A 27,179-nucleotide genomic window follows, 5' to 3' on the forward strand; every position below is an offset into this window, starting at 1 on the left:
CGAAATGGGCGGTGCTCTCGCGAGATTGAAAGTCGCGCGCGCTTGGCCGGAGTATTGGGTCGTGAGCGCGCTGGTTTTCGGTGTCGGGCTGTGGAGCGACTGCGGGGCGCTGCTCCGTCCAATGTGTGCGTGTTATGCGGGGAGGGAGGAGTGGTTTTTACTGCCCCCCCCCTCCCGCACCGTGCGTGGCTCGCTGCCCCGTCCCGGGTGCGGGTAAGTGGGGCTGCTACCCGCCCGACGGGGTTGGTGGGGGCTGGTGTTTAGGTCGCTAACTGCACCAGTGCCGTGGGCCCTGGCTGTTACAGCGCCTTGTAAAGGGTCTGGCCACACCGGCTGCTGCCTGCATCTTGGTGCAGGAACTAGGCTGGAGCTGGAGCCTCTCCCTGATTGAATGGATTCCATCGTACTCAGGGTTTGAAGTTTGGCTCAATGGGCTCTCCACACCCTCCCTCTTACATAAATTGTTCCGGCCCCCTGCGCCTGCACTGTGATCTGACAGCGAGCCGCCCTTTCCCCCTTGCTCTGTCTGAAGCGAAGGATGTTGTCCTGTGTCCGCTCCCAGAATGCTCTTAAGTGCATGCCTCTGCCACATCAATAAGTTGCTCTTGTTTGGGAGGCAGTTAAATCCACTGCCTTTGACTGAGGGGTACCTGTGTGACATATGTCCCATTCCACTGTAGGAACCCCTATAATAAGAATGACAAAACCAGTTTACAAATATAAAACCTAAGGCAATAAAACAGTCTGTCCCATTGTACTCCTACAAGATGACCAGGCCTATATCTATAGATATGAGCAGACTGCTTTCTTTTCACTGAGGGACAAAGTGTGCTTGACCTGATGGGAAATGACTGATTCAGACAGAAGTTCAGGCCAGGTTAACTTTTTCCAGACTAATATCATTTAGAATTTCACAAGGGAGAAAGACCATGTGTGCCTCTAATTTTATAATGCTTCTTGTAGCTTTTAAAAATATAAGAATGGCCATACTGGGTCAGACCAAAGGTCTGTCTAGCCCTGTATCCTGTTTGCTGACAGTGGCTAATACCAGATGTCCCACTGTGCGGGAACAAACAGATAAGCCTCATTTGATCTCTCCCATGTCACCGATTTCCAGACAAACAGAGGCTAGGGACACCATTCCTACCCATCCTGGCTAATAGCCGTTGATGGACCTAAATCTCCATGATTCTATCTAGCTCTCTTTTGAACCCTGTTAAATCCTAGTCTTCACCACATCCTCTGGCTAGGAGTTCTACAGGTTGACTGTGCGCTGAGTGAAGAAACTTTCTTTTGTTTGTTTTAAACCTGCTGACTATTAATTTCATTTGGTGACTCCTCATTCTCATATTGTGGGATCAAGTAAATAACTTTTCCTTTTTCACTCTTTTCATACTAGCCATGATTTTATAGACCTTTGTTATAACTCTTTAGTCTCCTCTTTTCTAAGCTGAAAAGTCCTAGTCTCTTTAATCTTTCTTTGTAGGGGACCCGTTCCAAACCCCTAATAATTTTTGTTGCTCTTTTTTGAACCTTTTCCAATACCAATATACCTTTTTTGGGATGAGATGACCGCATCTGTATGTAGTATTCAAGATGTGAGCATATAATGGTTTTATATAGAGGCAATAAGATATTCTCTGTCTTATGCTCTATCCCTTTTTAACAATTCCTAACATTCTATTTGCTTTTTTGACTGCCGCTGCACACTGAGTGGATGTTTTCAGAAAACTATATACAATGACTCCAAGATCTCTCTCGTGAGTACTTATATCTAAATTACTCCCCATCATTTTGTGTGTATAGTTGGAATTATTTTTTCCAATGCATTTCTTTACATTAATCATGATTAAATTTTATCTGCCATTTTGTTGCTTAATCGCTTAGTTTGGTGAGAACTTTTTGAAGTTCTTCACAGTCCGCTTTGGTCTTCACTATTTTAAGCAGTTTAGTATCATCTGCAAATTTTGCCACCTCACTGTTTACCCCTTTGTCTAGATCATTTATAAATAAATAGAATCGGATTGGTCCCAGGACAAATCCTTGGGGGACCCCACTAGCTACCTCTCTCCACTCTGAAAACTTACCATTTATTCCTACCCTTTGTTTCCTGTCTTTTAACAAGTTATTAATCCATGAAAGGATTATCTCATGACAACTTTCTTTACTTAAGAGGTGTGTGTGTTTGTGTGTTTGTTTCCATTCCAGAGGAAAAGCTGTTGAGCTCTGTCTGGAGGTGCCAGTACTGCGTCTGGAGATGCCTGTAATGTGTACCAGGCACTACCATCACAAAAAAAGCACTGCTTAAGTGCCTTTGATGAGGTACCTTATCAAAGGCTTTCTGGAAGTCTAAGCAAACTACATCCATGGGATCCCCTTTGTTCACATTTATTGATTCCCCTCAAAGAACTCTAGTAGATTAGGAAGACATTATTTCCCTTTACAGAGCCCATGTTGGCCCCCCTCCCCCAAACAAATTATGTTCATCTACGTATCTGACAATTTTATTCTTTACCATAGTTTCAACTAATTTGCGTGGTACTGATGTTAGACTTACCAGTCTGTAATTGCCAGGATCACTTCTAGAGCCCTTTTAAAATATGGCGTCATGCTAACTATCTTTAGGTATAGAAGCTGATTTAAAGGATAGGTTACAAACCACAGTTAATAGTTCTGCAATTTCATATTTGAGTTCTTTCAGAACTCTTGGATGAATGCAATCTGGTCCTAGTGACTTGTTACTGTTAAGTTTATCAATTTGTTCCAAAACCTCCTCTAATGACACCTCAGTCTGGGACAATTCCTCAGATTTGTCACCTAACAAGAATGGCTCAGTTTTGGGAATCTCTTCAATATCCTCAGCTGTGAAGACCGAAGCAAAGAATTCATTTAGCTTCTCCACAATGACTGTATCATCTTTGAATGCTCCTTTAGCATCTCGATCATCCAAGGGCCCCACTGGTTGTTAAGCAGCCTTCCTGCTTCTGATGTACTTAAACGTTTTGCTATTACTTTTTGAGTTTTTGGCTAGCTGTTCTTCAAACTCCTCTTTGGCTTTTCTTTTTATTTTTACATGTAGTTTGACAACTTTTATGGTCCTTTCTATTTTCCTCACTAGGATTTGACTTCCACTTTTAAAAAGATGTTTTTATCTGGTGGTGCTTCTTTTACTTGGTGGTTAAGCCAAGGTGGCACTGTTTTGGTTCTCTTACTATATTTTTTAATTTGGAGTATACATTTAAGTTGGGCCACTCACATGGTATCTTTGAAAAGTTTCCATGCAGCTTGCAGAGATTTTACTTTTGTCACTGTACCTTTTAGTTTCCGTTTAGCAGAATAAAAAACCTGTAAACATTATGTTTACTTAATAATTAAGTTAAAATAGTTTTTTTTTTAATGTAACATTAAAAGAGCTTTCTTTAGTTATATGAGTGTTCCTTAAGGCCTCACTGATGCAGTTTGGCACCAGCTCTACCTAGAATTGTAGTTTAGTGGAGGTGTCTGTGTCATTTCACATATTTGAAAGTACATTTAAACCCCAGTTGTCTGGCATCCAGTGGTCCGGCAACCCCTGGAAGTGCTCCAGGCAGCCCGACAAATTGAGCTGCTCTGCCCCGGGCTTCCCCGAGTCAGCCGCTGGTCAGTTTCAGCAGCGGCTGACTTGGGGACTCCCGGGGCAGAGCAGCTGGGGTGCTGCTGGGTTGGTCCTGCAGTGCTGCTTCCCCACCCCACCCCACCCCAAACTCCTCATAGCCCCCCTTCCGATAGTTCGGAATATTTGATAATCTGGCACTCCCTGGGTCCTAAAGGTGCCAGATTATCGGAAGTTTACTGTACTTTGCAACTGGGTTCAGGACTTGGATGTATCTTTAGCTGAGTTTCATCCAGTTACACTGCTTGGCCTCTGTGTCATACACAAATCCCCGGTGTTTCTTGTAGAATAGGGTGGTCCTATTGCTTCTATGTATAAACTAGCAGCAGTGAAAATACGGATCATGTTCCCTTCAAAAGTGGGAAGGGTACTAGATCAAATTCTGGAGGAAGAAGGCAAACAAACTGAAACTGAGGAGGATCTCCCAGTCTGCTTCCACTATTTAGTCTTGGGGTGAGATAAGAGAAAATGAGACGATATCAACAGGAGTTGTTTCTACTAGCAAGGGGAAAGATTTGAGTCACACGTTTGTCTGAAGCCCATATAAAAGATGGAGTCACCAAGATGGGTTCAAGGAAACCAGCCTAATCAAAATCTCAACAATTTCTCAGTTCTTTCTGGTGTACAGCTGGATACTTACTTTATGTATGTCAGTTAGAGTTTATTTGCTGACTACATCACAGCCAGATTTAACTATTGAAAATATATTTATTGTAGAATTTCAGTTATACAGAAATGCATTTGCAACTTAAAGTTTCTTTAAATTGTTTCTGTGATCATTATTCCTTATTTCTAGTTACATATGCTACATTTTTATATTTCTGCTGTAAAATATAAATTAGAAAGTGTCTGGACAATAAGTATTTTCTTATTTCTTTTCAGGCGAGTCATGCATTGTTCTTACAATTTAAAAGAAAATGAATGCATCTAGTGTTTCAGGAAAAGTGGAGACCTGGCTTGCTTCTACATGGCATGTTAAAGTTCCTCCTACTTGGCTAGAAGCTTGTATTAACTGGATCCAACAAGAAAATGGTTGTGGAAATTTAACGCAAGCTCAGATTAACAAACAGGTGTTTGAGCAGTGGCTTCTTACAGATCTGAGAGATTTGGACTATCCTGTTTTGCCTGATTGCATATTAGATGGTCCAAAAGGAGAAATAAATGGCTTTTATTCCATACAGATTGATTCAGTGGCTGATGTTAGCCAACCTGCATATTCCCAGTTGCAAAAAATAAGAGGAAAAAATACCGTAAATGAAGAAGTAACAGCCAACACTCAGGCATCTCAGAAATCCTGGGAAGCAAAGCCTACACGAATGCTGATGATGCAGTTAACTGATGGAATACATCAAATTCAAGGTATGGAATATCAACCTGTTCCTGTCCTCAATAGTAATCTTCCTCCAGGTACAAAAATTACAATACAGGGTAACATCGCATATCGTCTCGGAGTTCTTTTGCTAAAACCAGAAAATGTGAAATTGTTGGGAGGTGAAGTAGATGCTCTTCTAGAGATGTATGCTCAGGAAAGAATCCTTGCTAAGTTAATTGGAGAAGCTGAGAACCCTAATCCTACTATACAGAGTGATCATGAAGGTGGAGCTTTAGGAGCTGTAAATGAACTAGGACAAAATCTAGGGCCTTCAGATGAAGAACTTCTAGCAAGTCTCAATGAAAACAATGAATTTACCATAAATCATGAGGTTCCTTTAGACAGTGGATATTGTAGCAGAAGTGACAACTCAAACACAACTACACATTGGCTCCTTTCAAATAATGAAAACTCAGAAAAGGGATCTGGGATCGTTTTGCCAGTGGCAAATGAAGAACAAAGTGTTCCAGCTATGGAGTTTGTTGATGGAGATTTAGAGGACTTCTCACTGGAGGACAATTTGTTTTTAGAAGAGGAGATCCAAAAAGAAATTCAGATTATGGCAGGTGATTGTACTAACGAAAACACAGATCTAATAACAGAAAGATTTTCACGTATGCCCAGATCTTTGATAAGTTACACATCTGAAAAAGAAGGCAGAGTTCAGTTGGATTCAGTCAGTAAAGAGAAATCCTGTGGGAGAGAACTGTCAGTTGGTGATGAAAACAGAACAAGTAATTTCTCACTACACCATAACGTACAGCACTCCCAAAACTTTACCAGCGATTTATCCTTGGAAAATGTTCTTGAGCAGGAGAAGTGTAATAAGATAGATGCAGTTAGGATCACTCAAAAAACATGTCTTTTTTCTGGCAGCAAATTGTTAAACAAAAGACCAATTAATTTTTCAAAAACCGATTCAGAGATAAACAAACAAAATAACTGTGTACAAACCTTTTTTGACAGAAAAACGGAGAAATGCAAAAATGTTGAGTTAGATTCTCCACCTTTTACATATATTTCTGTTCTACTTGCAAATACCCCCAAAACAGTTACAACAATAAAAGTTAAAGCCTTTATTGTAACCCTTACGGGAAATCTCATAAGCAGCAGCGGCTTCTGGAGTATAATGGCAAACATTTCTGATGGTACTGCTTATCTAGAGGTAGACATTGCTGATGAAATTCTAACAAGCTTGATTGGATTTTCAGTGCCTGAAATGAAACAGTTAAGGAAAGATCCCCTTCAACATCAAAAGCTTACGAATGGTTTACAGAAATGCCAAAGAGAGCTGATAGATCTTTGTTGTTTGATGACTATCAAATTTAATCCCTTTCAGTCTAAAGCAACAGTACTAATTTTGCAAGATGTTGATGCAATAGATCTAGAAAACTTGAAGAAACGTTTATATAAATAGTTTAAGGAAAAAATTACAGAAAATAGTCCCTTGAATTATGTAATTCAAGGCATGACAAAGTAAGTGTTGAGAACTCCATTAAGAAAATTCTAGGGTTTGTGTTTATTTTTCTTAATGGCAGGGAGGGAAAATTGGGCAGAATATCGATTTTTAAGGAAACAAATTTAGAATAAAAATTACAAATACATTTGTTTTGACACACTATGTATGCTTCTAAGTATTTTTACCTTTACCAAAGCTACTTTACTCCGTTTCCGGAAGCTGAGGAAAATAAACTTTCAGATAGCAAACTGGAAATTGAGAGCTGATCCTTACATTTTTCCAGTAGAGTAGACATTAGAACTTGTCACTGCTAATGAATTTACATAGAGGGGTATTATCTAGTCCTGGAAGAAATTGGGAGTAAATACAATTATTTGCTTTCATCACAAGGTACTGAAGGCAACTTCTGTCAGAAATAGAAGTTACCTATATATTATGAAATACTATCAGGACAAACACCAGAGGTTTTTTAATACAAATACTTACTTATGTAGTAGATGAGTACCTGATAGTAAATAGAAATAGTTTATGCTCAAAAGTCAGACTTATTTTATTCATATTGTCCAGTGTGAGAAACAAAGACTAACCAACTGAAATAAATAACTTCACGCATACACATTGGAAAATCTAAGTGTTTTTAAACATTATTTCATTTAAGAGAGGGTAGTGACATATGTAAACAGATCTGTTTGTTTTTAAACTGACAGTGCCATTGATCAATATAATAGTGGTAGAAATGTAGTTGTGTTAGCAGTATAGTAGTACTGCAAGACTGAATCCCAATAACATAAATTTCTTCTCTCCGGATTAGTTATTTACCACCTTGACAAAAGTTGCTTTTCTAGTTTTGTGCTATTTAGTCAAATGTTTTTTATGATCTTGAAATGTTTCATGTCAGTATGGTTGCATTATATTTATTAAAAGCTCACTTTGTACTCAAGAGTTACAAAAAGGTCCAATCTGGAAGTTGATAGAGTAAATGGATCCAGAGAGAAACATTTTTAATATTACTGGATCATACATCATAAATAGCAGATGACTAAGTATTATTTGATATATATTGTTTTTGTGAGAAGTCCTAAAGGTGACCTATACAAATAGGTATATGCCTTTTTTGATCCTTTATATGATGTATGGAAGGTCTGAAAGCATTTGTTTTTGTTGCGATTTTTTTTTCCTGTGGTCCTTGTTTACAGGCAGTCCCCGGGTTACATACAAGATAGGGACTGTAGGTTTGTTCTTAAGTTGAATCTGTATGTAAGTCGGAACTGGCGTCCAGATTCAGCCGCTGCTGAAACTGACCGCCAGTTCTGACTTACATACAGATTCAAATTAAGAACCCCAAGTCCCCAAGTCAGCTGCTGCTGAAATGGATCAGTGGCTGATTCCAGGAAGCCTGGGGTAGAGCAACTGTGCCTCGGGCTTCCTGTAGTTAGCGCTGGTCAGTTTCAGCAGCGGCTGACTTGGGGATGCCTGGGGCAGAGCAGCTGGGGTGCTGCTGGGTTGCTCCAGTAGCGCTGCTCCTCGGCACTACTGGACCAACCCAGCAGCACCCCAGCTGCTCTGCCCCAGGCGTCCTGATTCAGCCGCTGCTGAAACTGACCAGCAGCGGCTGAATCAGGACGCCTGGGGCAGAGCAGCTGGGGTGCTGCCGGGTTGGTCCAGTAGTGCCCAGAGCGGCGCTGCGGGACCAACCGGCAATGCCCCAGCTGCTCTGCCCCACGGTCCACGACAAAAGCCTGGTCTGCAGGGGGGGCACACTAGCTGCACCCCCCCCACCCAGCAGACCAGGGACACGGGGAGCAAAGCCGCAGCGGCAGCGGGGTGCCACGCCGCTGCAGCTTTGCTCCTGGTGCCCCATATCTGCTGGAGATGGTCCCCAGCAGACCAGGGGCACCGGGAGCAAAGCCGCAGCCACGGCGGGGTCCCGCGCTTCTGAGGCTTTGCCAGAGCAAACCTCAGAAGCGCGGGAACCCGCCGCCCCTGCGACTTTGCTCGCGGTGCCCTGGTCTGCTGGGGACCGTCTCCAGCAGACTAGGGGCACCGGGAGCAGCTTTTCTCGCCCCGGAGGTCGAGGTGGCGGGACCACTGCCTGCGAGCTCCGGGGCGAGAAAGCCCCGTTCGTAAGTTCGGATCCGACATAAGTCGGATCCGCGTAATTCGGGGACTGCCTGTATAGTGGAAATTTGAATCCTCTCTATATTAGAGGATGAATGTGACTAGAGAGCAAGCGCACTGCTGACATCTTCTAAGAATGTAAATTCAGACATTGTGAGGGGAAAGAATTTTTAATCGACCCTCAAACTATAGTTTTGCTTATTCTGGTAGCCTCTCTTAACTAGTGGCTAACATTTTGGGAAAAGGAAGTGTTAGAGAAGAAGACCATTTATACTTTCTTCATACATCTTTAACAAAAGGGCATGAGCCCATTTTCCTTCTCAAAAAAGTCTTTTGTCAATGAAAGTTGTGGCATTATTGGAACATATCAAAAATAAGATAGCAATTGTAGCTATGTGCATAAAACAACCTTGTTCCATTTTTTTTTAATCTTGGGTTCACTCACCTGGCCCATAACTTGCATTGTGAAAGTAAATGTTTTAAGCTTCCACCACAAAAATATTTCATTTTATTCATTAACAATGGCAAATACCTCAGTCTTCCAATTAATCAAAAGACTTTCTGGCACAAATTCAGGACTGAGCCAGAGTAGCTAGGCTAGATCTTTGACATATGCTTTGGAGAATGGGGGGCAGGAATAAAGAAATTTTCATAGTAGGGATATAAAATCCTGTTTAATTGGTTAAGTTTAAGTGGTTAGCTGATTAAATGGGGGAGCAGGCAGGGAGCCTGGATCACCCGTCCAATTGCCGATGGGGACTGCTCCAGCCAGGCTGTAGTGCCCTGGGCCCACCGCAGACAAGTGCTGCTCCAGCCGGGCTGCAGTGCCCCTGCCCACGGCGATGGGGGGCTGCTCCTGCCCCTACTGGTTAACTGTAACCTTACCCCGTTCACTGGTTAACCATTAATATTCCTATTTCATACCCATATTGAAGAGTGCCTGCCGAACTGCTCTACAGATGCCCTTGAAGCCAACGTGTACCTTAAGTGTGATGGGTTATTACTCTATGGGAGAAGGATCAGGATAGTCGTAGCTTCTGCTAGGCCCTCTGCTGCCTCATAGATCTAGCTTATTCCTTCTTGCAGTGGTTCTGCTAGCATGGAGCTTTCTGTTACAGAGCACGTGATTGCATTTTTCTCTGTACACATTCACATCTTTTAGAATCTTGTTCCTACACAATATTTCTAAATGAATGGGAATACTAGATTACTAGAAAGTTATAGAAAGAGTTCCAGTTTGATCTTCAGTGATACCGTTAACCATGTTATTGCACAAACTACTGGATTTAGGCTTAACAGCTCATTAAGATAAATAGTGAAAGTTTGGTCTGGTACTTGTTTACAATCTTGGCTGTAGTTTCAAACACTATATTAACTAATATATCATGGATTTTATCACCTGAAGGGCTGGAAGCTTTCATTAAAAAATTAGATTCTGTAGGAAAGAGCAACATTTGTAATGTAGAAGGAAAAAGAAAAACCAAGAAACTCAACTTCTCAGTTGTATACCTGACTGCAGAAAGTCAAAGTTAGATCATCTTAACTTCATCACTCAGGGCCAGTGTTCCCTCTAATCTTTTCCATCCATATGCGGAATACATTTGCATGTGCACCAAAGCATGTGCAAATATGTTCCACCAATAGAAACCCAAAACGTAGGTGTGGGCACTTTGCTAATCATCTGGGTGGCATTTGAATCTTTCCTGAATGGCTGTGTGAGGGGGTGCACTCACCACCGTAACCCCCCTGCCATCTGTCCTCAGGAATTGGCTCCCTCGGCGGGTAGGGTGCCTTCTCTGGGGTGATGTCTCCCCTCTTTACTCCCGGCTGCGGCGTCCTCTTCGCCACACTGCCCTCCGGCAGTGCCCAAGTCTGTCTCTGAGCCCCCCTTCCGGGGGTGGATGTTCCTTCATCGGGCCTTCTTTCAAGCCCTGCAGTCTGAGGATTTGCTGGCCAGAGCTCCCCTAGCCCTGCCTGGCCTCCCCCAGCCCTGCCCTAGCTCCAGGGAGCCTCCTTCTCCCTCCACAGCCAGGTTCTCACTCCCCCTTTCACAGCAGCAGCCCATTCTCTATTATAGCGCCCAGCTGGGCCCTAATGGGCTAGTACCGCCTCAGCTGGGCTAAATTCCCCGGCCCTGGTTCAGGCCGGGGTCTGCCCTTAAAGGGCCAGTGCAGGGCGAGCGCCCTGTCACAGGCTGCATCCAACTCATTGTGAACACTGCTCAGGATTGTGAAAAAATATCATTTCCCATTCAATATAGTTGACAGCCCTGGTGCAGACACATGCTACCACATCACAGAGAGATGGATTTACTACAACTATGAAAGAATCCCTTCCATTGCAACAGCATTTCTAGAGTACACATAGCTTCTGATTTTTAAATCAGCCCACAGCTCTGAGGTTGTCTGAGATTCTGCGGTGTGATAAGACAACCAAATAACCACATTGACAAAGAATATCCACTATTTTGGCAGCTAGTGAGTAGATAAGCCCAGTCCATCAGACACTGATCTGGCTGCCACAGTTCACATTTTTGACGTACAGGGTTGACTGCTATAATTCCTTATATCTACCAATGAAGCCTAATGCTGTGAGAGAGCTACAAAATTTGTTCATACCATTATTGGGGAAAAACACCCCAGTTTGTTGCTTTCTACATTGGTTGTCCATTTTATCACAATCTGGTTCAAGGTTGCTGTACTGGTAGTCCAAGGTGTGTGTGGTATTGGCTGAGAGAGTGCTACTGTAATTCCTCACAACTTCTTTTCAATGGAAAAATGCTGCTGCCACACAGGGAAGACTTATATCTGTGGGAAATTTGACAGGAGTTACATCAGGATTATGGAACTTAACACACTTCTATATGAGACAAAAATTATTACCATCCTCATTACATTCAGAACTAGATTCATAACTTAACTTTCCTATAATAACCCTCTCAAATACATTAGAATCTTCACATTTAATAAGCAATAACTTCAAGCTTGCTTCTGAAAGTAGGAAGGGATGAGGATGATATTCTTGCTTAATTGTGCATTAGTGTGTTTACTTCTAAAAGGTTCACCTAGCATTGTGTTTGGCAACCATATAAAAATAGGTAAAAAGGGCAAGAGAGATCACTTTAACAAGTAAATAAAGTACTTGCAGTAAAACTCCAGTGGTCCGGCATCCAATGGTCTGGCACTCCTGATGGTCCGGCACCATCTGGAACCCGGAAGTGCTCCGGGCAGCCAGACAATTGGAGCTGCTCTGTCTCCAGCTTCCCCGCTTCAGCCGCTGCTGAAACTGACCAGCGGCTGACTCCGGGAATCCGGGGTCAAGCAGCTCTGCCCCTGGCTTCCTCAAGCCAGCCGCTGGTCAGTTTCAGCAGTGGCTGACTTGGGAACACCTGGGACAGAACAGCTGGGGTGCTGCCGGGTTGGTCCCATAGCGCTTCCCCTCAGCACTGCAGGACCAACCCGACAGCACCCCAGCTGCTCTGCCCCAGACTTCCCCGTCAGCCAGTACTGAAACTGACCAGCGGCTGACTCTGGGAAGCCCAGGGTGTGATAAGGTTGGTCCCGCAGTGCCGAGGGGTGCATCCCCCCCACTCCACCCCAGAGCCCTTATAGCCCCCCCTTCCGATAGTCTGGCATATCTGATAATCCGGAACCCCCTGGGTTCTAAAGTTGCCAGATTATCGGAAGTTTACTGTATTTGGTTTTGATTCTCCTTTCTACATTCTTGAGAAGGAATGGCATGACTATGAGGAAGCTGGAGAATATTCAGTTTTATAATATTATCCAGATTAAAACTGGTTGGAACTGGAGGTGCAAATGTATGCGTACGGGCCTTAGAGTCCATGTGGCAGTCATTTTTAATTAGTTTTTGGGCCTTCATTAATATTTTCCCTTATTCACAGTTCTTGCTGGTTCAAAGTTTCCTTCACATTTCAGTGTCCTTCCTCTTGAACCTGTCTTGTCTCAAAGGTGTAGTTGCTTCCTCTGCCCTGCCCCAATCTGTGTCCAGGAACTGGTATATACTGTCACATCCTTATTTATGTCAGTGCATGTCCAAGACTGTCTTCCTTTTCCAGGACCTGATGTCAAGAAGAGCTCCTTGATTGTCTTTTATCTGATTTGAAAACAAGTTAACTTGACTTGTATCATGCAAACCTGATGGTATTACAGGCAGTCCCCGAGTTACGCGGATCCGACTTATGTTGGATCCGCAGTTACGAATGGGGTTTTTCTCGCCCCGGAGGACGCGGGCGGCAGGACCACCCAGATGCGCTGCGGTCCTGCCGCCCGCGTCCTCCGGGGCGAGAAAAGCTGCTCTGCGTCTTCCTGGTCTGCTGGGGGGGCGCAGCTAGTGCGCCCCCCACCCCAGGAGACCAGGCTTCTCTCGCAGACGCCTGGGGTAGAGCAGCTGGGGCGCTGCCCCAGGCATCCTGATTCAGCCGCTGCTGGTCAGTTTCAGCAGCGGCTGAATCAGGACACCTGGGGCAGAGGAGCTGGGGAGCTGCTGGGTTGGTCCAGTAGCGCCGAGGAAGAAAAGTGAGTAAGAAAAGCTACATACAGATTTACAAGTACAGGCAGTCCCCGGGTTACGTACCAGATAGGGACTGTAAGTTTGTTCTTAAGTTGAATTTGTATGCAAGCCGGAACTGGCGTCCAGATTCAGCCGCTGCTGAAACTGACCAGCGGCTGACTACAGGAAGCCAGAGGCAGAGTTGCTCTGCCCCGGGCTTCCTGGAATCAGCCGCTGATCAATTTCAGCAGCGGCTGACTTGGGGACACCTGGGGTAGAGCTGCTGGGGTGCTGCTGGGTTGGTCCCCGCAGCGCTGAGGTGCGGCACTGCAGGGACCTACCCGGCAGGGCCCCAGCTGCTCTGTCTCAGGCGTCCAGATTCAGCTGCTGTTGAAACTGATCAGCGGCTGATTCCAGGAAGCCCGGGGCAGAGCAACTCTGCCTAGGGCTTCCTGTAGTCAGCTGCTGGTCAGTTTCAGCAGCGGCTGAATCTGGACGCTACTTCCGGCTTGCATACAAATTCAACTTAAGAACAAACCTACAGTCCCTATCTGGTACGTAACCCGGGGACTGCCTGTACTTGTAAATCTGTATGTAGCTTTTCTTACTCACCCACACTCCAAGGTACTCATTGCACAATAGACACACTGAGCCCAAGGGGATTATTGCAAAATTGGGAATAGAACTCAGAATTCATTAGACTTTCTTTGAAACCTTAGCCAATCACTTAATCTGTGTATCAGTTTCCCAGCTATAAAATTGAGATTTTTTTTCCTTCCACCTTGATAACTATCTAAGTTGTAAATTCTTTGAAAGAAGGACGGTCTCTTTATGTTTTATACACTGTAATACAAATGATGATAAATGATCTTGAACCATTACAGTATAAAAACATTTACATTAATTGCAGTATTATATAAAACAACAGTTTAACTCCTTTGATACCAATGTAGTTATTACAGATTAGTGTAGAATCAGACCTGTTGCTTTTATTAGGGAGTACTACTTAAAACTCAGTAGCAAAATGTGGCCCATTGCTGTGTGGAAATAATACAAAATAGGGATGTAAAATCCCATTTAATTGGTTAACCGGTTAAACATTATGTTTAACTGGGTAAACTGGTAGAGAGAGGAATAGATGGGGTGGCTTCTTCAGCCCTGCTGTGAGAAGGAAGCCAGGTCAGTCCCACCATGGACAGGGACTACTTTGGCCTGCCGGTTAGAGCAGCCCCTGCCTCTGGTGGACCCTGTGGGACTGGAGCAGCTCCCTGCTCATGGGATGGAGGTTCCAGCCCCTACTGGCAACACTGAAAGCACGGAACACAGTGAAAACTGCAGTCTAACTGATGTTATTTAACAGCACCAGCATTCACAACACATTCTTCTAAACTGAAAAACAGATTTTAAAAGATTAATGTGAAAATACGTATAGGTGCAAAGAATTGCTGGTAGAAAGAAAGCATGATTTATTATAATTAAATGGTAATATTGTATACTACTAAAAACATTTAAGTAAAATGTAATTATCAAATAAAAGTAGTTAATGATTGGCTTTTCTGAGTTTAAGGCAGTTTAATATTTATAAGTGCATTATAGTCAACATTTAACAAATATGTATGTGGAAAAGCATTATCAATATTAAACCCTGAAATTTGATTTAATCATACAGAAAAAAATACACTTATAGGTCCCAGTCCAGCCAAATGCTTAAGAACATGATTCAAGGAGGAAGAGCACTTACTCCCCGTATCCAAATGCTAATATAGAATAGAGATGTAAAGGGTTAACAGGTTACCTGGTAAGCATCACCCCTATTGGGTGGTGCTTATTGTGTAAGCAGTTAACTGGCAGCCCAGCTGGGCTGGAGCCAGGCCCCCATCCCTCGCCAGATGTGGGTGGAAGGCCTGCTCTGGCCAAGCCCACTTCACTGCGCTATGGGCTGCAGGCGCTCTAGCTTGGCTGGGCCCACCGTGACCAGCTCCCTGCTCAAAGGATCCCGGTTAACTGGTTAAATGTAACATTTAACTGGTTAACTTTTAAAACCGGATTTTAGTGCCCTAGTATAGAATTAGTCCTCATACAGTTGCACTTTGCTACAATTTGAAGGATACAGTGCATTTAAGAATGCATGAGAGTGGGGAGGAAATGTCTATAATTTTAAAACAAAGGTTTGTAGACACATTTATGAAAGCCTTGATATTGGCTAGATCCTTTTATTCACAGATTAAGAAGGTCTTCACCGGTCTTCTTTGGGTACAAGAACTTCACAAAATATTCTTGATCTGCAGAAACCAGAACTGATGTAACATATACAGTTCATGTACAGCTGGGGCTAATATAAACTAGTATAGTTGGAATTTTTAAAATGCATGTAGGTGTTCATGAGCTGTTTTACGCACCAGACTTGCATCTATTCAGATCTTGATATGAGTATGCAAGTTGGAAGGGACAATATTTCAAAGTTGGCTGTAAGAGTGGCTCTCACATCTCATCTCTGTATGAGGTTTCTAAGCCACCAGATGTGTGCAAACCTGATAAGAGGCATCGCTCCTCGCAAACCTTCAAATCTCCCTAATGCACCAGTCTATATGGTTTGCACATAGTACCTCCATGAAACACACCAAATATGTAGATTCCTTTGTAGGGCTGTGTAATTTACACAACTCCAGATTTCCATACAAGGTTTAAGTAGTAAGTCCTTCAATGAGATGAATTTCACTCAGATAATATAAACACTGCAGAACCACAAAGGGTATGTCTATACCATGAAATGCAGGTTAGGAGTTTGTTTGTTTGCCCCCTACCCACCCACTCCAACAGAGATGTTGTCTCAGTTGAACTAATATTGGAAAATTCTCAACATCATGTATAGACTGGGCTAATATAATTGTAAAGATATTAAACTATGTCTACACAGGCTTTCCAGTTATGTCTAACTAACTATATAAGGCTAATTCAGCTGGGGGAAGAACCTACTTTTTTTTGCTATGAAGACATGGTCTATGACTGCAGAAATGAGGGAGTATTACTCTTTTTTGGACCATCTCTTTTTCTGTTTGTGCAGTGCCTAGCACAATGAGGTCCAGATCCATGAAAGGGGCTCTGAGGCACTCTGCATAATAATTCCATTGTGTCCCATGTAATACAAGACTTAGATCTCGAGCTAAACAGTAAGGCCCAGATCACCAAAGACACTTAGCACCTAAATGCCTTTAACAATCGGAGCCAAAATACTAAATTCATTTGTGTGTCAAAGATGGCTGATAAAGCATGAAGCAGAGAGAACTCAGTTTGATTTAGCCAATGGGTTGTTACATCTTCCCCATTGACATTTGGAATTTCTGTTGAAATCCTTCCCTATTTCTACTTAAGTAATAGATACAGCACAGAACTGTAGCTCATGAGTTCTAAGCTTCACTGATACAAGTTCTACTTCTATGGTATGGATTTCCAAAGTCTGGTACCATCTGTGGTCCAGCATTCCTGTGGGTGTTTTCAGGCTGGAGTACTCGTGGGAAAAATCTGGGCCCTGCACTCAACAGTTCCTCTCCTGCTCTTCCAGAGTGCCACAAATAGCTCATTTATAGCATTTAAACTTAGGGAGGGAGGAGGAGCATGCACAAGGGATGCTCACGGGAAGAGGCAGGGTGGCTGCAGACCCCACATATAGGGGCCAGGAGCATAGCCAGTGGCAGGGGCTGGGAGTACAGCCTGGGCTCAGTGGGTGCCCACAGGGCTGCTTCTGGGGCTCCATAGCCATCCTGCTTCTTCCCTGAGCATATTCTCGTAGTCCCTGCTCAATCAATGCTGGCTACTCTGCTGTTGCTGGAGTGAAGCCCTGCAGCTGGTAGCAGTCAAGGGGCCAGTATTGACCTCACCTGGTATGTCAGTGTCCCTGCTTCAGGACTAGTGACTCCTGAGGGTGCCAGACCAGGGAAATACAACCTGTACTGACCCTCTGAGACACTGAGTAAGGCCTGGTCTACACGATAATATTAAGAACATAAGAACCATGTTCAAAGGTCCATCTAGCCCAGTATCCTATCTGCTGACAATGCCTAATACCAGATGGCCCAGAGAGAGGGAACACAACAGCTAATCCTCATGTGATCCCTCTCCTGTCACCCATTTCTAGACAAACAGAGGCTAGGGACACCATTCCTACCTATCCTGGCTAATAGCCATTGATAGACCTAACTTCCATAAATTTATCTAGCTCTTTTTTGAACCCTGTTAAAGTCCTAGTCTTCATCACATCCTCTGGTAAGGGGTTCCACAGGTTGACTGCTCTGAGTGAAGAAAAACTTCCTTTTGTTTGTTTTAAACCCGCTGCCCATTAATTTTATTTGGTGACACCCTAGTGGGAATAAGTAAATAACTTTTCAGTTTAGAAAAGAGGAGACTGAGGGGGGATATGATAAGAGGTCTATAAAAGCATGAGTGGGGTGGAGAGGGCTGATAAAGAAAAGTTATTTATTAGTTCCCTAAATAGAAGAACTAGAGGACACCAAATGAAATTAATGGGTAGCAGGTTTAAAACTAATAAAAGAAAGTTCTTCTTCACACAGCGTGTAGTCAACTTGTGGAACTCCTTGCCAGAGGAGGCTGTGAAGGCTAGGACTATAATTGAGTTTAAAGAGAAGCTAGATAATTTCATGGAGGTTAGGTCCATAAAAGGCTATTAGCCAGGGGATAAAATGGTGTCCTTGGCCTCTGTCTGTCAGAGGCTGGAGAGAGATGGCAGGAGACAAATCGCTTGATCATTGTCTTCGGTCCACCCTCTCTGGGGCACCTGGTGCTGGCCACTGTTGGTAGACAGGATACTGGGCTAGATGGACCTTTGGTCTGACCCAGTACGCACGTTCTTATGTTCATTTTTTCCATACCAGTCATGATTTTATAGACCACTATCATATCCTTCCCCGCCCCCCCCCCCGCCATTTGTCTCCTCTTTTCTAAACTGAAAAGTCCAAGTCTCTTTAATCTCTCTTCATATGGGACCCATTCCAAACCCCTAATGTGTTTTGTTGCCCATTTCTGAACCTTTTCCAATGCCAATATATCTTTTTTGATGTGAGGCGATCACATCTTATTGCAGTATTCAAGATGTGGACGTACCCTGGTTTTATATAGAGGCAATAAGATATTCTAGGTTTTATTTTCTATCCCTTTTTAAATGATTCCTAAGATAGCTAGGTTGACCAAAGACTACTTGCATTGACCTAGTGGCATGTGTCTTCACTAAAGACTGATAGACTTACTTGGGCATGAGCTTTCATGGGCAAAGACCCACTTAGTCAGTTGCACCTGACAAAGTGGGTATTTGCCAACGAAAGTTTATGCCCAAATAATGCGTTAGTCTTTAAGGGGCCACGACTCCTTGTTTTTGTGGATAAAGACTAACTAACATGGCTACCCCTGTGATACTTGTGTCTACACTTAAATTTGTCACCTATTGAAAGCTCTCTATGATGCCAACATAGAAATATCACTTTTCCATGCGCTATAGAGCAACGATTGATTATTGAAGACAATGCAGCAAAAGGTGGACACTTCCCTATATTGATTCTAACAGTCCTCCAGTAGCTGTCAGCACTGGCTATTCTTTTCAGAATTGTGAAGTCTACTGCCCAATAGTAACAGATCAGAAGACCACCTCACCCTTTAACGCCCCACAAATTTTGGAAATGCCTTGTTCAAAATGTTAAGCTTGGAGAGCACACCTAACAGCCATAGGTGGTGAGTTATATGGGCCTGGAATACCCAGGTTCCAGGAACATTCCTAGATCAGGGCCCAGCTCCAACAAAGTTCAGGATGAGGTCTCTCCTCTGGCCCTGCCTGCTGCCCCCATGCACTCTTGCCCACATGTCCCCTGGCCTGGGAGAAAATGAGTAGTGAGGGTTTTTTTGTGTTTTGCTTCTCACTTGAAAACAGGTGCATAGTGAGAGTGTGTTGTTTTGGGGTCCCCCCCTCTTTTTTTGCTTTTGTATGGCCCACAACTGATTTTTCTGTTAGTCTGTAGCTCCTGATTTTAAAAAAATGGTTCCCCAACTTTGTTCAAGATGCAGAAGTAAGATATGTTCTATTAAAGGATCAGGAGTCCATCAGATATTATGCTGATGTTGCTTAATTAAGGTTTTGCATTACTGTGGTTGTGATAAATGGGTCTTTCTTTTTTGCTGTTATGTGTGTGAGAGATGTGTAGTCTGCCAGTGAAAATTAAGATGTGATGGAGGTTAACATATTAGACTCATAGACTTTAAGGTCAGAAGGGACCATTATGATCATCTAGTCTGACCCCCTGCACAGTGAAGGCCACAAAATCTCGCCCACCCCTCCTAGAATAATCCTCTCACCTACATCTCAGATATTGAAGCCTTCAAATACTTTGAAGACCCCAAGATGCAGAGAATCCTCCAGCTGTGATCTATACCCCATGCTACAGAGGAAGGCGAAAAACCTCCAGTGCCTCTGCCAATCTACCCTGGAGGAAAATTCCTTCTCGACCCCAAATATGGCAATCAGCTAAACCCTGAGCATGTGGGCAAGACTCATCAGCCAGATACCCAGAAAGTTCTCTATAGTAACTCCTATCATCCCTCCATTGACCTATTTCCCACTGATAATGAATGGTCAATTAGTTACCAAGATCATGTTATCTCATCAAACCATCCCCTTCATAAACCCCATCTAGTTTAATCTTGAAACCAGATAGATCTTTTGCCCCCACTACTTCCCTTGGAAGGCCATTCCGGAACCTCACTCCTCTAATGGTTAGAAACCTTCGTCTAATCTCAAGTCTAAACTTCCTACTAGCCAGCTTATATCCATTTGTTCTTGTGTCCACATTGGTATTAAACTTAAATAATTCCTCTCCCTCCCTGGTATTTATCCCTCTAATATATTTAAAAAGTGCAATCATGTCTCCCCTCAGCCTTCTTTTGGTTAAAGTAAACAAGCCAAGCTCCTTGAGTGTCCTTTCATAAGACAGGTTTTCCATTCCTCGGATCATCCTAGTGGCCCTTCTTTGTACCTGTTCCAGTTTGAATTCATCCTTCTTAAACATGGGAGACCAGAACTGCACACAGTATTCCAAATGGGGTCTCACCAATGCCTTGTATAATGGCACTAACACCTCCTTATCCCTACTGGAAATACCTCGCCTAATACATCCCAAGATCGTATTAACCTTTTTCACGGCCATGTCACAATGGCGGCTCTTGGTCATTCTATAATCAACCAGGACTCTGAGGTCCTTCTCCTCCTCCGTTACTTCCAACTGATGTGTCCTCAGCTTATAACTAAAATTCTTGTTATTAATCCCTAAATGCATAACCTTACACTTCTCACTATTAAATTTCATCCTATTGCTATCACTCCAATTTACAAGATCATCCAGATCTTCCTTTATGATATCCTGATCCTTTTCTGAATTGGCAATAGCTCCCAACTTTGTGTCATCCGCAGATTTTATTAGGACACTTCCACTTTTGGTGCCAAGATCAGCAATAAAACGATTAAATAAAATTGGCCCCAAAACTCATCCCTGAGGAACTCCGCTATTAACCTTCCTCCAACCTGACAGTTCACCTTTCAATATGACCCGCTGTAGTCTCCCCTTTAACCAGTTGCTTAGCCACCTCTCAACTTTCATATTAATCCCTATCTTTTCCAATTTAACCAATAATTCCCCATGTGGTACTGTATCAAATGCCTTACTAAAGTCGAGGTAGATTAGATCCACTGCATTTCCTTTATCTAAAAAAATCTGTTACTTTCTCAAAAAAGGAGATCAGGTTGGTTTGGCACGATCTACCTTTTGTAAAATCATGTTGTAATTTGTCCCAATTGCCATTAGCCTCAATGTCTCTAACTACTTTCTCCTTCAAAATTTTTTCCAGGATCTTACATACTACAGATGTCAAACTAACAGGCCTATAGTTACCCGAGTCGCTTTTTTTCCCTTTCTTAAAAATCGGAACTATATTAGCAATTCTCCAGTCAAATGGAACAACCCCCGAGTTTAGAGATTTATTACAAATTTTTGTTAATGGACTTGCAAGTTCATGTGCCAGTTCCTTTAATATTCTTGGATGAAGATTTATCTGGGCCCCCCGATTTACTCCCATTAAGCTGTTCAAGTTTGGCTTTTACCTCGGATATGGTAATATCTACCTCCTTATCTTTAGTCCCATTTGTTAACTTACCATCATCCCTAAGCTCTTCATTAGCCTCATTAAAGACTGAAGCAAAGTATTTGTTCCAATATTGGGCCATTCCTAGATTATCCTTAACCTCCACTCCATCCTTAGTAATTAGTGGTCCTACTGTTATACAGAAGACAGTTTCAGTAGGATATTCTCTTGCTTTTTAGGGATTATGTAGGATGCCATTCTCCTTAACTAATTTTTAACAATGTTTTTAGCTGTGGAAATACATATTTAAACTAAGAAGGAACTAATAGCCCTTACATACCCACGTACTGGGTATTCATGTTGTGTTGCTAGCATTTACAGGGTGAAAGCCTAGCTATGTTGAAAGCAACAGCAAAACTTCAGCTGACTTCAGTGGCCAGCATTTCAGTGAACATTCTCAGTGAACACCTTCTAATACAGATATTCAATAGGAAAACTGCAGGCTGCATATCACAGGGATCAATAACTTTGATCACTACTCCAGGGAAAAGACCTGTAAAAAGCTTAAAGTTCTTAGCTAACCTGCAGTCTTATCCACATTAAAAGGTTTTTGTGAGTGGAGTTATACTGGCATCATTAAATTGGCAAACCCCACGAATGCTGTTATATCAGTGTAAAAGTGTTTGTACTGGCCTAGTTATGCCAATGCAAGGAACTGGCATAATATAGACTGGTATAATGCACAGTTGTACTGATATAACTGCCTTCAGAGTAAGGCTTATGCCACTATATGTGTGTCAACACAAGACACCCCTAACTATGATAGGTGTAACCGTATAACGTTTAAGTTTAGACTAGGCTTGAGACAGAAGTGGAAATGAACAAGGAGTAGATTATTGTGGACACAACACAGTTTCTAATGAATTGGGATGATGACAGAATGCTTGTCTTTTTTGAATTTGTATGATGAAAGGAAAAAAAAGATAAAGGTGAAGAAAGGAGGCAAGATAGGAATTCTGAGAGGGATTCAATTATTTGAGTATAGCGAGAGAAACAGCAGAATGAGTCTTTTTGTCTGTTTCTGCCAGCCCAGTTAGGAGCAGAAAGGGAAACAAACAAGGGGAAAAATAAAAAATATAAAACAAGTGTTAACTATACTGAAACACTAAAAAGTAAAAGTCAATAGCTATACAGAGCCAAACTTGAGTTCAAAAGACAGAAATTGCAAAAAACAAAAACACCAAACAACCAAGAAAAGAAAATAATCCAAATATGCTTATATGAGTAAGGATGTCAGAAACTGAAAAGGTTACTGAAATTAATAGGATTTACCATCCCCAAGGTATTTTCTGCGTGTATTTTCAGTTTTTAAGACAGTGATAAAATATTTGTTCTATAAGAAATGCAAGTTGAATAGAATACTAAAGTCTGAAATTCCTGAACATATTTAGTAAGTCTGTTTTCCCCTCAACTAGAGGGTATGTGTCAGCATAATTTAAGGCCCAATTCTGCTAAGTATACATTGAGTAGTACTTTACCCTGCCAACTGATCTGCTGAATTCAACTTGGTGTGAGTAAAGAGTCAATTCTGCCACTCATTAATAATTAGAACACGTTCCCTCATGCCCAACATTATACTCACCCCATAAGAAATATGTTTTCATATGAAAAGAATCAGACACAGCCAGTTCCATTATGTAGGCTACTTAAGCCATTAGAAGAGAGCCTTGTATGGTGAATATTGTTGCGTTATTTAGGCAAGGGAATAGTAGTTAGAAAAAAAGGAGAAAGGATTATGTTCAATGCTGAGTTTTCCCCTGCTGCTTTTTAAACAATGCATTTATCTGTTCTTCATTTTTCTAAGTATCTTCTCCAGCTGTGCAGTTCTAATTTAGCAGTAGTATGTACTATCACTTCTATATTAGCAAATACCCTGGGCCTGCTGAGTAATTACTGAATAACCTCATAATGAAATGCAGCAAAGAGTTCTAATTAAAATTTAAAGTTGCTTAACAACTACTCTACTTAAAATGAGATTTTTCCAGTTATATACCCTAATGAGTTCTCAGAATACATTACTAAAAATTTGTAAATGATAAGGTAAATATAGACTATTTCCTCCTGTGTGTGAAAAACTTTTGTAAACAAAATAAAACAGAATATACACACATATTAAAATGCTAAATAATATTAAAATACTGGAACAGGTACAAGAAATGATTTGTGAACTCTTGTATTAAAAGTCAGGAAAATGCAAGAATAAGGCTAGGTCAACAATAGAAACATTTGCTGGCATATGTGAGGTGTGATTTTTTTGACATTTTTATATTGGAGTCCTAATATAGTCACAGTCATAATTGCAAAAATGTCCCTTTCCCAGCATGATGATTCTTGGGGCACCCAGTACTGAGAGTCACCTTGTTATCCATTGCCTCCAGCATGACAATCTTGGTTGTGCCTAGTGGGATGTTAGCTCCCTAATTCTACTAGCCTGTCAGCCATTTGATCGCTCTCTGAGGCTAGCTCTACGCTACAGCTTTTTCCAAATTTTTTTTTTTGGAAGAGGCTATTCTGAAATTTGGCCTGTTTACTCTGGACCAAATTTCAGAAAATCCCCTCTTTCGGAAGATCCCTTCTTCCTCATGGAATGAGGAAGACAGGGCTTGCAAAAGACCGTGTTTGCACTTCCGCAAAAAAAAGCAGAAGAGCAAACACGTTCCCTGGGAGTGGTGGAGTTTTTCCAGGATACCTCTGGTGGAGTCTTAAAGTCTAGTTCAAAGCATAGCTGGACCTCCTGGTTGCATATCCTCCATCCCCTTCCTTGTCCATCTCATATTCACTGTTCCTGCCAGGAGGCTGTGATTCAGGCTTTTTGGAGGCATTCTCAGGGGCGTGCAGGGTAGTTGTGCTGTCTTTGCCAAATATGGCAAACAAAGGTCTTTATAAAGAGGTAGATCTGCAACTTGATAGCAGATCAACAGCTGTCTTTTCTGGTATTCATGCTATCATTTCTTATCTTTCATGTAGTATTGCTGCTGCTGCTTCCTGTCATACCATTTCTCCTGCATCCCCTGTGCAATCTGGCTGTAGATGTCCACATTTCTATAGCTGGTACAAAAACAGCTATGTACAGTCTCTTTACCTCAGAGATTCAGGCGATCCAATATCTTCTATCTACTCGAAGCTGGATGATGTTTTCAGTGGTCTGGAGTACCCAGCATGGTCTACTGGGCAGTTGTTCTCAGTGATGGAGAGCTGCTAGGTTTGCTGTCAAAGGTAGAGAATCAGGAAAAGCCATTTCAAAAATGTTCAGGGCTTGGAAGGGTTGGAGATAGGAGAGTTTCTGGTCTCTGTGATCCCTGGGCAGTGGAGCTCACAGTTGTCACCAGAATGATCAGGCATTATAGGATAACTGTTGGATGACTCTTTGGGTCAACATATAGGTAGTGCAGTATCTACATTTGCACTGTATTGATCTCACTAAGCAAGAAAGCTGCTGAGTGTGGTGGTATCACCAGGACAACATAATGAAAAGCTTACATTAGTGGGAGACAAATTTTAGTGTAGACACATGCACAAGAAGGTTAACAAATGCATCTTATATTGATCTAACTTGTAGACCAGGCCTTGGTCTGTTGAATGTTTCTTTTGTACCTCCAAGTGGCTTCAGCAGTTTGCAATTGTCTCTAATTTTTTTCCACTTAAAGTTTTGGGATAGAGAAAAACTAGACAATTGAGCCTTGCATTACATCTCTCCCTCCTGCTTGAATGGGCCATATTATTCCCCAGTGATTAACTTTTACTCTGTCAGTTACGGATACTTTCATTAGTTACAATCTTCCATAAATATTATACCACACAATGATTATGAATCTTAACAGCACCCTTCAAAGCTCTGCTTCCCGTGCCTATGTTCATTAATTAACTAATGAAGAGAGAGTTCTACTTTAAAGTTTATACCCCGGTCTTACTCTGGTTTGCTGAAGCACAGAGGGTGTGGCACACTCACAAGAAAGATACCCTCATCTATCTCTTTGCATTTGAAAACATGCAGTAGGCTTGTCTAGACTCACGACAAAGCATTTCAGAAAATGTATTAAAACATTTGTAAATACCATGTAACAGCTAGTATAGAAAAGGGTCTAAAAATGTGCTAAGTGGTCAAGATCAAGGAGTTGACCAGCACCAGCTAAGATTTTTTTTGAAGGTGCTAACACTTTTTTAAAAAAAAGTATTAAACTGTGTCTCTACATGTGTTTAAAATGTGATAATTAAAATGTTAGCTAATACATTTTTAAAGACGTCTTGCCTGGAACAGGATATAGTCCTTGCTGAATCAACTCCTTATTTTAGACTCTGTGGTAAGGCATAGAAAACATTTTGAAGTAACAATATTATAATACCTTTCACTTACATAGCACTTTTCATCAGAGGAACCGAAAGTGGCATATAAAAATAAATTCACTTTTTAAGGGGAACTTGCATAGCAGAGTCTGATATTGTGAAGATCTGTTTTTTTGATAACCAGAAAATTTAGTTTTCAGTTTTTAAAAGTGACTTTTGTTGTGTTCCTAGATGTTTTATGGCACTAATAATAATGCACTTTGAGATCTACTGATGCAAAGTGATATATTAAAGTATTATTATAATTACAATTTATACACTTAGGATGCAAATATTCTGAATGCAGAGACTCTGAAGCATTGTATTCTGGGGCCCAATCTTGCAAGCCTCTGCTCCCCTGGTGTTCTTATTCCTATTGTTTTTCATTGATGATAAAATTAATTAGGTAACTAAAGAGTATGCCTTCAAGAATGGATTTGGAGAATACTGGGTGGACTTTTGTAATCCTCAATGATATGTACTATGATTTGCTAGAATGGACAGTATTAAGGCTAATGTGCAACATTCTCTTTCAAAGAGTATGTCTACACTATACTTCAACACTCACATCTGTCTTGCATCAGCAGACTTTGGCTTGCAGGGCTCAAGCTACCCGACAGTTTAATTGCATCACTGATATTCTGGCTCTGGCTGGTCCCAAAACTTGGGCTTCAGCATGAGCCTGAACATCTAAATCACACTTAAACCACTCCAACCCATAAGTCTGTGTAAGTGGGGGAATGGTCCCGCTATTGTGAGGAACTTTCCTGGCTTCTATACTACTCCGGTGAAAAGGACCAGCGAAAGGATGAGTCCCCACTCCCACTTCCTTTACCCCATGGCCTCCCTGATCCTGAGGGCTCCCCTTCCAGGCAGAGTAGCAGAGTCCTCGAAACCCCAACAAGGCTGGGCCCAGGTTTCCTGGGGCTTAATCCCCAACCTTGTAGTCACTTGGGGCAGGATGTCCTCACTCTGGGGTGCTGTCTTCACACTGCAGGCTTTCTTGGCCCAGTGATCATTTCATAAAGTTCAAAGCAAATACAATTTATTAAACATCAACTGATTAAAGAGAAAAGAATGAGAAAAAATGAGAATGGTTAAATGAGAACACACAGTCCTGCTCTGTAGCATGGGGACATCAAAACAGCAGTCTGCAGAGTGTAAGGACAGTTCACAGTCTGTTCCTTATAGGTCCCTTATAGATCCTGGCTGTGCTGCAGGGGGCTGCAGGCTGGACACACTTGCTCTGGCAGTGACCACACAGCCTCAGGCTCTAGGTGGCAGGACCCCTCTCCCAGTCTGGCCTGCAGGGCCTCTTGGCTGGTGGTGTCTCCCTGCCCAGAGTCTCTCCCCCCACTCTGCTGGTCCCAGCTGCTCACCACACCCAGCTGCAGGCTGGGCTGCTTTACCAGTCTCCAGGTCCTTGTATTGTTTCTCTGTCCCCTTTGGCTCTCTGATCACTGCCAGTCTACTGCTCAATACAGGGTCTGTGCTTCTTGGGCTGTGTGCCTGGCTCTGTTGCTGCAGGACTGCCTCTCCACATGGCTTGT

The 27,179-nt window shown here is 42.4% G+C and overlaps 1 protein-coding gene across 4 annotated transcripts; it reads left to right on the plus strand.

The window, feature by feature from the left end:
• Positions 1-5: 5 nt before the first annotated feature.
• On the plus strand, positions 6-6,645 carry RMI1 (RecQ mediated genome instability 1). 4 transcript variants are annotated; one of them, XM_006135875.5, is made up of 2 exons: positions 6-125; positions 4,535-6,645. In XM_006135875.5, exon 2 carries the CDS (start codon positions 4,570-4,572, stop codon positions 6,439-6,441), a length of 1,872 nt encoding a protein of 623 aa, XP_006135937.3. In that variant the 5' UTR covers positions 6-125; positions 4,535-4,569; the 3' UTR covers positions 6,442-6,645. The 4 variants fall into 4 exon arrangements, with proteins under 4 accessions (XP_006135937.3, XP_006135935.3, XP_006135936.3 ...); XM_006135873.5 differs by having other exon boundaries at positions 70-213; XM_006135874.5 differs by lacking the exon at positions 6-125 and adding an exon at positions 230-1,760.
• Positions 6,646-27,179: the final 20,534 nt, after the last annotated feature.

The sequence above is a fragment of the Pelodiscus sinensis genome, chromosome 6, assembly GCF_052426305.1.
Source record: "Pelodiscus sinensis isolate ZL-2025 chromosome 6, ASM5242630v1, whole genome shotgun sequence".
NCBI lineage: Eukaryota > Metazoa > Chordata > Testudines > Trionychidae > Pelodiscus > Pelodiscus sinensis.

Bases quoted from the DNA above. Each gene is read 5' to 3' on its own strand.
- RMI1 (XM_006135875.5), top strand. From the start codon at position 4,570: ATGAATGCATCTAGTGTTTCAGGAAAAGTGGAGACCTGGCTTGCTTCT.